Source organism: Oreochromis niloticus, linkage group LG22 (genome assembly GCF_001858045.2).
Source record: "Oreochromis niloticus isolate F11D_XX linkage group LG22, O_niloticus_UMD_NMBU, whole genome shotgun sequence".
Lineage (NCBI taxonomy): Eukaryota > Metazoa > Chordata > Actinopteri > Cichliformes > Cichlidae > Oreochromis > Oreochromis niloticus.
This window is the reverse complement of record NC_031985.2, coordinates 35984683-35995308: the sequence shown is the minus strand read 5'-3', so window position 1 is coordinate 35995308 and position 10626 is coordinate 35984683. Positions and strand designations below refer to the sequence as shown.

Here is a 10626-nt window from a genome sequence, read left to right as displayed (position 1 = left end):
GGTAATCAAAACAGTGAACAATAATTTTACTAATAACAACAAATCTAAGTACAGAGCAGAAATAGCTCTTTAATATTGTTCTTGCTAGTCTGTATATGAACGTTTTATATAAACAACTTATCAAACAAAAATTAAAAGGTTTCAAGAAAATTGTACAAAAATTGTACAAAATATATGCTGAAATATATTTCAGCAGTGATAACAGACAACAGATAGATGTTTGATGTTTCCCTGTCATCTGCAGGTCCAGGGCTGGAGACCAGAAAGATGGAGCTATAACAGGCATAACTAAAGTTATTCCAGTGCTTAGCTGAACAGAGATAACCACAAAGCATTACAACTTAGGACACCTAGCTACAAGCTACAAGCATATGGAGGTCCTCCATAAAAATGTGTAAAATCTGTGTGGTTTTCCATACTGAATCCAATGCTACATTTTCTACACAGCATTTCATTAATGTCAGAACCTGAGCCACAATGTGGAAATCCTAATTCAAACTAAAGTTTTTGCTTACTTTATTATTGTTGTTATTGATGAATCTACAATATATAAAATTATTGCTTCATCAGTCTCTTTAAACATCTAAGCTCTAAAAAAAATGACACACAACACACTACACAAGATATAATCCATTGTCCAACCATCTGCGCCCCCTGGTGAGGTCTTCATTGGATCCGCTGCAGTTTGCTTACCAGCCTGGCATTGGGGTGGAGGACGCCATCATCTACCTCCTGCACCGAGCTCTGACTCACCTGGAGAAGCCTGGAAGCACTGTGAGGATCATGTTCTTTGATTTCTCCAGTGCTTTCAACACCATCCAGCCACGACTTCTGAGAGACAAGCTGGAGCTATCGGGAGTGGACCACCACATGTCCCAGTGGATACTGGACTACCTCACAGAACGCCCACAGTATGTGAGGTCACAGGGCTGTGTCTCTGACACGCTGGTCTGCAGTACGGGGGCCCCACAGGGAACTGTGCTGGCACCGTTCCTCTTCACCCTCTACACTGCAGACTTCTCCATCAACTCCCCACGCTGCCACCTACAGAAGTTCTCTGACGACTCTGCCATAGTCGGCCTCATCACAGGTGAGGACGACTCAGAGTACAGACAGTGGACTCTGGACTTTGTTGACTGGTGTCAGCAGAACCACCTGCTGATCAACGCCGGGAAAACCAAGGAGTTGGTGATGGACTTCCGGAGACGCAGACCCACCACACTGACACCGGTGAACATCCAGGGAGTGGACATTGAGATAGTGGACTCTTATAGGTACCTGGGTGTTCACCTGAATAATAAACTGGACTGGAGCCACAACACTGATGCTCTTTACAGGAAGGGTCAGAGCAGACTCTACCTGCTGAGGCGGCTGAGGTCATTTGGAGTACAGGGAGCGCTTTTAAAGACCTTCTATGACTCTGTGGTGGCATCTGTCATTTTTTACAGTGTGGTATGTTGGAGCAGCAGTTTATCGGCAGCTGAGAGGAAGAGGTTGGATAAACTCATCAGGAAGGCCAGCTCTGTTCTGGGATGCACCCTGGACCCAGTGCAGGTGGTGGGAGACAGAAGGACTCTGGCCAAAATAACATCTCTGATGGACAGAGTCTCCCACCCCATGCATGGAAATGTTGCTGAACTGCAGAGCTCCTTCAGTGACAGACTGCTGCATCCTAGATGCATGAAGGAGCGTTTCCGCAGGTCCTTCCTCCCTGCAGCTGTCAGACTGTACAATCAGAACTGCTCCCAACAATCATAGATGTTTACATCAGCACTGTAACTGCAATAAGTTAATCAACCGATTCGCACTACAACCTGGTTTGCCTCTTATCTGTAGTTATTTTTATTTAATTTAATAACTGTACAGTACTCTGTATATAGTAACCATTGTCCTTGATGTAAATATGTAAGAAAAATTGTGTATGTTTCTGTTCTGTGTCCTGTGTACTGTTTGTTTGTATATGTGTCTTTTTGGCTGCTGTTACAACCAAATTTCCCCTTGTGGGACAATTAAAGGATTATTCTATTCTATTCTATTCTATTCTATTCTATTCTATTCTATTCTATTCTATTCTAGCTACTCTCCCTCCTCTGCAGATTTCCAAACCATCAGCAGCCTCTGAGCTGTTCCTCTGAAAGACTCGTTTCCAATCCTGTCCATCCTGCTCATTCCCAGTGAACATCTGAGCATCTTCAGCTCGGCCTTCTGTCAGTGCCACCGTCTCCAGACCATACATCATACTGACAAACCTCTACCTTTTCATGCTCTCCTCCATCTGCTCCTTACTCTCACTGCAGATCATAACGTTGTCTGCAAACATCATAGTCAACAGAGACTCCTGGCTGACCTCATCTGTCCATCACTACAGCAAACAAGAAGAGCTCAGAGCAGACCCGATGTAATCCCAGGCCCACCTGTCACTCCTTCCACACACCTCACCACCATCATACTTCTCTGAGCGCTGGACTTACCGCAGTTCCTCTCTCAGCAGCCAATCATCTGCTTTCTATAACCCACAAAGACACAAAGACACAGCTCCATTTGACCTTGTTCATCAACACAAATAATCTATAAGCATTATTTGACCATTTGTTCTACTCTGGATGGCATTAAATTGGCCTCCAGTAACACTGTGAGGAATTTTGGAGTTGTTTTTGACCAGGACATGTCCTTCAGTGTGCAAATTAAACAAATAATATGTACACTGAGAAAGAGAGCCATATGTCTCCTATACCAGCTTCTCTTCGTTGGCTTCATGTTAAATCCAGAATAAAATTTAAAATCCTGCTCCTTAATACAAGGTCTTGAATAATCAGGCCCCACCTTATCATAATGGTAAATCTATGGGTTCTTATATGGCACTTTTCTATTGTGTCTGAGCACACAAAATGCTTTACACAACTTGCCTCATTCACCCAAGCACTTTTTTATGCTGTTTTTAAGTGCTTTCTAATGTTCATTCATTCATGCTCAGATGGATGTTTCAGGGAGCAACAAGGATATTTGGCATGCAGATTGGAATCAAACCACCAACCTTCCAGTTAGTAGTTGACCTGCTCTACCACCACCTGAGCTACAGCCACCCCAAATGGCCATTTAAAAGTAGAATGGGAAACAGGGCCTTCAGCTTCTTCTGTGGAAGAATCCTTCCTCAGTTACACTGCAATATGTCTAGGCTGCTGGTGGATACCAATGATGCACTGAGTGTTTCCTGTTCACTCACTGTATATTCATACACCTCTCTGCATTTAATTATTAGTTATTATTAAGCTCTCTTCCACAGCATGCCTTTGTCCCATCTTCCTCCCCTCAACCCCAACCGGTTGCAGCAGATGACTGCTCCTCCCTGAGCCGGTTTCTGCTGAAAATTTCTTCCTGTTAAAAGGGAGTTTTTCCTTCCCACTGTCACCAAGTGCTTGCTCAAGAATCATCTGATTGTTTAGGTTTTCTCTGTTTTATTGAAGGTATTCTAAGGTATTGAGGGGACTGTTATAATTATGTTTCTGAGTAAAATTAGCTGTTCTGTTCTCAGCACACCTGTGCATGTCTCTCATTGACACCATGCTGCCAACACCAGCCCGTTCATATGAATGTGCTGTAGCCAGACTAATAAACACTGGGTTGATTGACTGAGCTGAAAACCCATTTTCATGTGACCTCCTGTCCTGACTGATGATGTTAGATTAGAAAAACCATCTGAAAAAAAACCCCCCTGCAATATGAAAGTTGATTTTTTTTTAAATATTCAAAAACACTAGTGACATGTCAGCTGACATCTGATGAAGAAAGAAACTGAATCAGGCAGCTCTGACTTATTTTATTAACAATCAATTTAACTTTGCTTCTTAGTTTCAAAGTAAACATTTAAATCGTCACCTCTTTTAAACTGAAAGTCAAAGACTGGCCCCACCCACTCAACCAGTGTTTCAGAAGAAGGCGGCAGACTCTTCATCTGTGACCAACTGCTTTCAATTAACCCTTTAGACCTTTAGAGTAAGAATATGACAACATCAGAAAAGGACATGAACCTCTCAGGGTTCAGTAACAATGACTGCGGGTTCAGAAAAAGGATTTTTAAGTTTTATTTATAAACACACACCTACTGAAAAAGTAAAAGAAAGCTTCAGAATAACCGTCTGCATAAGAGTCCACAGGTGTTTCAAGATGGCTCCCAAGTGGTGAGCCGGGAGGTTTAAAGTTTGATTCAGCAAGAAATCGATGAGGACAGAGTAAGATCTTATCCAATCACCAATCAAATGTATTGACTTCCTTTAAAAACACAAATGGGTACACAGATTCTGCTGTGTCCTGACTGGCTGGAATGTCACTGTGACGTCATCTGTTTCTAAAACATTAAAACTGTCTCTGGCAACTCAGTGAAGTGATTAGTTGATTGGCACGTAGGAGGTTGAGGATGCTCCCTTGCTTTTACGGATGCAGAGCCAGATTCCACCAACCAGCAGGATGATCATGGGAATTCCCAGACCAACTGCCATGATGGCAACAACCAGAGGAGAGAAGGAGTCAACAGGCGGCGACCCAACACCCACCAGCAGTGTCCTGGAGGAGAAAGGAGGAGATGAGAGCTGATTGGCTGAGACTAAGAGATAAAACAACAAAGAAATAACAACAAGCCTACCAGCTGAGGAAGCGTGTGACGTTGTAGAATGGTTCCCCCGCCAGGCCAAAGCTCACGTTCAGTGCCATGCTCTCTGGATCTGAGAAGAAGGCTCGGATCAGACCGGATGAAGCTGTCACCATCGACCCACTCTGAGCCCACGGCACCGAGTGACGGCATGGCGTGGCGTCTTCCAGAGCCGGCCGCGCCTGACGGTACGCCACTGGCTTCCACAGCGCGTAACCCAGAACATCAGAACTGCCATTCACTGATGAGACCCATTGAGAAACCTGAGGGGTCAGAGGTCAACACAGGACATTCAGTCAAACTTTACTCAAACTACATTGTAGACAGAATGAACAGGACCTGTAGCAGAAACATATGGAGGAAAAATCAGTCATACTCCCGCCCAAGCCAACAGGGCCATTGTCTACAGCAGGGGTGTCCAACTCCAGGCCTCGAGGGCCAGTGTCCTGCAGGTTTTAGATGTGTCCTTGGTCCAACACAGCTGATTCAAATGGCTAAAGGACCTCCTCAACATGTCCTGAGGTTCTCCAGAGGCCTGGTAACGATCTAATCATGTGACTCAGGTGTGTTGACCCATGGTTATATCTAAAACCTGCAGGACACCGGCCATCGAGGCCTGGAGTTGGAGACCCCTGGTCTACAGTAATAAAATCTATCAAACTATATTTCTATGAGTCACGTGACCAACATTAAAATCACATTTGATGTGAGAAAATATTCAAAGATGCAATCTGTGTTAGTCCAACATGAGAAAACCCATTTTCAGACTGGTTTTAAACTTTGAGCATGGATTACTCCTTTCACTGCAATCAGCAGTTTGTTTGTGACCTTCCAGCCAACAGGAAATTTGTAGAGTGCCCTGGTTCACAAACTGTGCAAAAACAACACTCCTACTGTAGTTTAAGCACGTTTCTCTCATCTTTCCTTGCTGATACTGATTTTCTTTTTCAGCAGGACAGAGCACTCTTTTCTTCTGCAGGGAAGCTTAAAACAAGGTGGAGCAAACTTCCAAACCATCCCCCCAGACTAAAGGAGTCCATCTGCACTCTGATGTGCAGATGGACTCCTTTTTCATTCTTCTTATTTTTTTATTCAGTCGCCCACATCTTTGACTCCAACAGCACACGCGCACACAACCCTGGACGTGGCAGGTTGTTGGTTGAGTAGGTCCTCACACCGGATGTCCCGCTGAGTTTATGTCTAATCACTGACTGGGTCTGTCGTCAAACAGCACACCGTACCTCACTTCAGACCACATTAATTCATAATGAAAAATAAATGTAGTTAATGATGGGCCAGATTTCTCATGTTGGGTGGTACATTGATTGATTTCAACATAATGTTTGAAAGGTCCTTATCATTCATTGGTTTAGGGATAAGTCATTTTTTCACTGAGCGGGAGCAGATGTTCACATTTCTGTGTGTGTTCGCGTATTGTCACACACAGCCAAATTTCAAACACAGAGTGCAGATAGGAGCTAAGGCTCTCAGCATGCATCTGTCCTCAGCAGGGCTGTGTTTCTGATCATACCTGTTCAGGATTTCAGCTGATGTCAGAGCAAGAAGAAGAACATAATGCACAGCACAAAGCTACCTTGAATATCGATGGCGTGTACTCATCGTCGATTGATTGGTAAACATCGATTGTGCTTAAAGGATAAGCTTCCCCTACTGCGTGCATCTCCAACAGGAACCTGGAGTGAGTGGCTCGGGCCGGTATGCCATCCAACCACACCTCCAACTGGGAGGAGTTAACAGAGTGCAGGAGGTGCGGCCATGCCTCTCCCCGCCCCTCAGAGTCAAAAACGGACAGCTGAAATAAAAATATGGACTGTCAGCATATTGATCACTTTTGAATACTGATCTCACTGTGCATGGCAACAGACCTGAAGGCAGAGTGAGCCATTGGTGAAGGAGGCATCTGCGCCACAGAGAAGCGCCATGGGTTCGGACAGGTTGATGGGGTTCCAGGTGAAGTTCTGCAGGTCGTATGGAGGGAAGAGGTCAGAGGTTGGCTCAGCTGTGTCATTCACATCATCATACTCCAACAGCTGAGAGAAAAAAAAAAGTTTAAGGTCAGATGGATCCAGAGATGCCCTAAAGATTTAAGGTGGACTGAGATTGTTCTGACCCGGCTGAAGACGACAGCACTGCTGTACTGCAAGCTGCTCTCTGGCTCCACTTTCAGGCTGCCACTGGTGTTACGAGCCACAAACTCGGGCCAGTTCACCTGAGACACAAAGCACACCCAAGGTCAGAATATTATGAACAGTCATGTGACTGTCACACATATATGAACATTAGGGTGTCAAGAATGTTACAAACAACAGAAATTACTTAAACAAGTTTATCAGGCTTTTATTTTAAGGTTGGGCTCAAGTGTTTAACCCCTTCTTTTGGCAACACCTCATTTTACCTCCAGCTGTGAGCCCATAGCCCCAGAGCACCGCCAATGACAGGCTTATGGATAGACCCTGGGGTTCCCAAGAAGTCTCTGTGCCCTCTCAGCTGAGTTCTCCTGACATACTTTCACATTAATCAGTAAAAAGGAAGTCCTAGGCTGCTAATGAAACACACAAATGCGTGATAAGTGAGAGAAATAAAAGGCACACTGATGTTATCGGCTTGTTAACTGTGGCAGAGTGTGTGAGCAGAAGAACCAAAAAGGACACCGAGTCTGAAGCACACAGGATAATGCAGGACAGACTCGTGTTCCCAGGGTCAGAGCTGATTACCTGTACAGTTTGTATGCTCTGACTTCGAGACCCGCCCACGATGTGGATCTCAGTTCGTCTATAGTTTGGAATTCGGGCCTAATTATTATTTGGTAAATACCTATTCATAAATGCGTAAGTGCTTTCTATCTATCATTCACACTCTATTGAACGCATCAGAACCAACTTGGGGTCTGTATCTTGCCCAAGGATACTTAGCAATTAGACTGGAGCAGCCAGGGATCGAACAACCAACCTTCTGATCAGAAGATCCTCTAGCTCAGGAAGTAGAGCAGATCTTCCATCTCCCATCATCTTTTAATCATTATTATTCAGTTAACAGTGTTTGTCAGGGACAGATTTATTAAAATCAATGCAGTTCTTAAGATAAAAAAAAAAAAAAAAAAAAAAAAATCACCCTCTCAGTAGGCTGAGGCTTCTCATCCTTTTTTTCATTTTATCAGAAGTCTATTTTTTATTCTCATAAAGCTGGCCGTTAACACTTGGTTTCACTTGATTGTTTATGACCTTTCTAAAGCTTTTCTCTGTCCGATGACATCACACTGAGTTCATTGACTTCCTGTCCATACCTGCACTTCAGAAGAAGTAGAGTTGGTGTGGATGAGCAGCAGCGTTGGTGCCCCCTGGCTACAGAATAGGAAATGCAGCGTGTCATTGTCTCCCACGGCTCTTACATGCAGCAGGTCACCAGCTTGAGGGGTTGAATGCGAGCTGGGGTATAAGTGCATTGAAATCTGCAAGACAGAAGAAGAAAACCTACTCAGAGCATTTCATCTTTTCTACAGCCATTGGTCTCATCTTACTCAAGATTTTTTTTTTCCCTTTATTGAACAGTACTGAGTACAAAAAAGGGCATTTTTAGCAAACATGTTCATTAAATTATGCAAACAGCAAAAGATAATGAAAAATTAATCACTACAGGATAACACCATGGAAGGCCCAAGAAATTGTACTTTTGATGAGATAAACATCTGTGCCGATTATGGCAAGGAAGTCCCGAGGTCAAAATGGGAGACACCCCCTAGGGTGCTGGAGAATGGCCGAGCTAAGATCCTGTGGGACTTCCAGATACAGACAGACAAAATGGTGGTGGCTCACCAACCGGACATAGTGGTGGTAGACAAACTGAAGAAAACGGCCATAGTGATAGATGTAGCGATACCGAATGAAAGCAACATCAGGAAGAAGGAACATGAGAAGCTGCAGGAGTATCAAGGGCTCAGAGAAGAGCTCAAGAAGATATGGATGGTGAACGTAACAATCATCCCAGTGGTAATTGGAGCACTAGGTGCATTTGGATTTGCGTGTCCCTTGACCCCAGAGGGTTAATAACACTCACCTTTGTTACATTTCTAGAGTGTAACAGTAAACCACCTGTGTTAAAATCTAAAAATGACCATGGTGTTGATTCAAAATGTGGTCTAGCACAATTATAGGCATCGGTTGCTACTGAAAACAAGAAATTGCTATTGTTTTCAGTTGCTACTGAAAACAAGAAATAAAGCCAGTCTATGGACTGAACCATTTTTTTTAATGGTGGAGGGGGTTACACTATGCAATATATTCAGTTTTAGAATTTATATTCAATGTTAATAGTAGCTAGATCAGGGGTGGGCAATCTCAGTCCATGAGGGCCGGTGTCCCTGCAGGTTTTAGATCTCACCTTGGGTCAACACACCTGAATCACATGATTAGTTCGTTACCAGGCCTCTGGAGAACTTCAGGACATGTTGAGGAGCTAATTTAGCCATTTAAATCAGCTGTGTTGGTTCGAGGACATATCTGGACTGAGATTGCCCACCCCTGAGCTAGATCCACGCATTAATGCTAGCTTATTTTAATAAACAAGCTGAAAGCTCTGCCTCCCATTCTACTTGTAAATAATCTAGGAACCACATTAAGCCGCAGTCTTTAGGATGACATGGTACTATAAGGTCATTAAGAAGGGCCCTCATTATTCAAGACCGTGTAGCATGTGAGGAGCAGGATTTTGAATTCAATTCTGAATTTAACAGAGAGCCAGTGAAGGGAAGCCAATATAGGAGAAATATGCTCTCTCTTTCTAGTCTGTGTCAGTACTCTTACTGCACCATTTTGGATCAACTGAAGGTTTTTCAGGGAGTTTTTAGGACATCCTGAGAATAGTGAATTACAGTAGTCTAGCCTAGAAGTAATAAATGCATGAGCTAGTTTTTCAGCATCTCTGAGACATGGTATTTCTGATTTTAGAGATATTGCATAAATCAGAAGGCATTTCTACATATTTGTTTAATATGTGCATTGAATGACATATCCTGGTCATAAATGACTCCAAGGTTCCTCGCAGTGTTACTGGAGGTCAAGGTAATGCCATCCAGAGTAGGAATCTCGTTAGATATCATATTTGATGAGAATCAGAGGCCATGAGAAGATTGTAACCTGCACCAAAGTGGTTTCTGTACTGTGATAAGTTCTGAAATCTGACTTAAACTACAACTACTATTTAGAAAATTTTGGAGATAAAAGGAAGGTTGGAGAATGGCCTGTAATTAGCTAAGACAGCTGGGTCGAAAGATAGCTTTTTAACTAATGGTGTACCTACTGCCAGCTTGAAGGCCTGTGGTTTGTTGATTATATTCAAGAATGAAACATTAATTAATGATAGGATTTCTTTGAGCAGTCATGCAGGAATGGGGTCTAAAAGACATGTTGATGGTTTGGAGGAAGTAACTACTGAAGTTAACTCAGAAAGATCAATAGGAGAAAAAGAAAAAATATCAGTGGCACTGAAAGTAGCTGTACATGTTACATCTGTGAGATGATTATGGGTAATTTTTTAAAAAAAAATTTAAGTTAAGGAAGTTTCATTAAGAAAAAAAAAAACTGATGGTGTCTCCCCAAAAGTTGCTTCTGTTTATCTAGACGTAGTATTTCAGTGGGAGAAACGTTTCGTCACTCTTCCAAGTGACTTCTTCAGACTCAGCTGACTGCAGGTTTCTCCAATCTTACAAACAGTACATTTGCATAATGACTGAAACTAGCCCACTGAAAGAACAATGGGCTGGGAGGTCAGTTCCTTGATCATTAATATGCAAATTCTCATGACCATTGATCAACAACCACTGATCAAGGCCCACTGATTAAAGGGCCTTGTCTCAACTGTTTGATACTCCTAACACATACAGGATCACTATGGGTTTTCACTTAGGCAGCAGTTGTCCTTCTCTCCTGGATCGACTGGAGCTTTCTTTAGGTGCCTTCCTAGCT

General features: G+C 43.2%; 1 protein-coding gene across 3 annotated transcripts in view; it reads right to left on the bottom strand.

Moving 5' to 3' along the window:
- Nucleotides 1-3797: 3797 nt before the first annotated feature.
- glmp (glycosylated lysosomal membrane protein) overlaps nt 3798-10626 on the bottom strand; it is a 7556-nt gene continuing 727 nt past the window's right edge. For 2 of the 3 annotated variants that reach the window (XM_003459657.5, XM_005465290.4), the window contains exons 2-7: nt 7950-8114; nt 6777-6875; nt 6532-6696; nt 6240-6458; nt 4640-4908; nt 3798-4560 (exon numbers count right to left, since the gene is read on the bottom strand). In XM_003459657.5, the coding sequence (XP_003459705.1) occupies nt 4386-4560; nt 4640-4908; nt 6240-6458; nt 6532-6696; nt 6777-6875; nt 7950-8114 (1092 nt within the window). In that variant the 3' untranslated portion in view covers nt 3798-4385. Of the gene's footprint in view, nt 4561-4639; nt 4909-6239; nt 6459-6531; nt 6697-6776; nt 6876-7949; nt 8115-8719; nt 8856-10626 lie in introns of those variants that run through there. The other variant, XM_005465291.3, reaches the window with a different exon arrangement.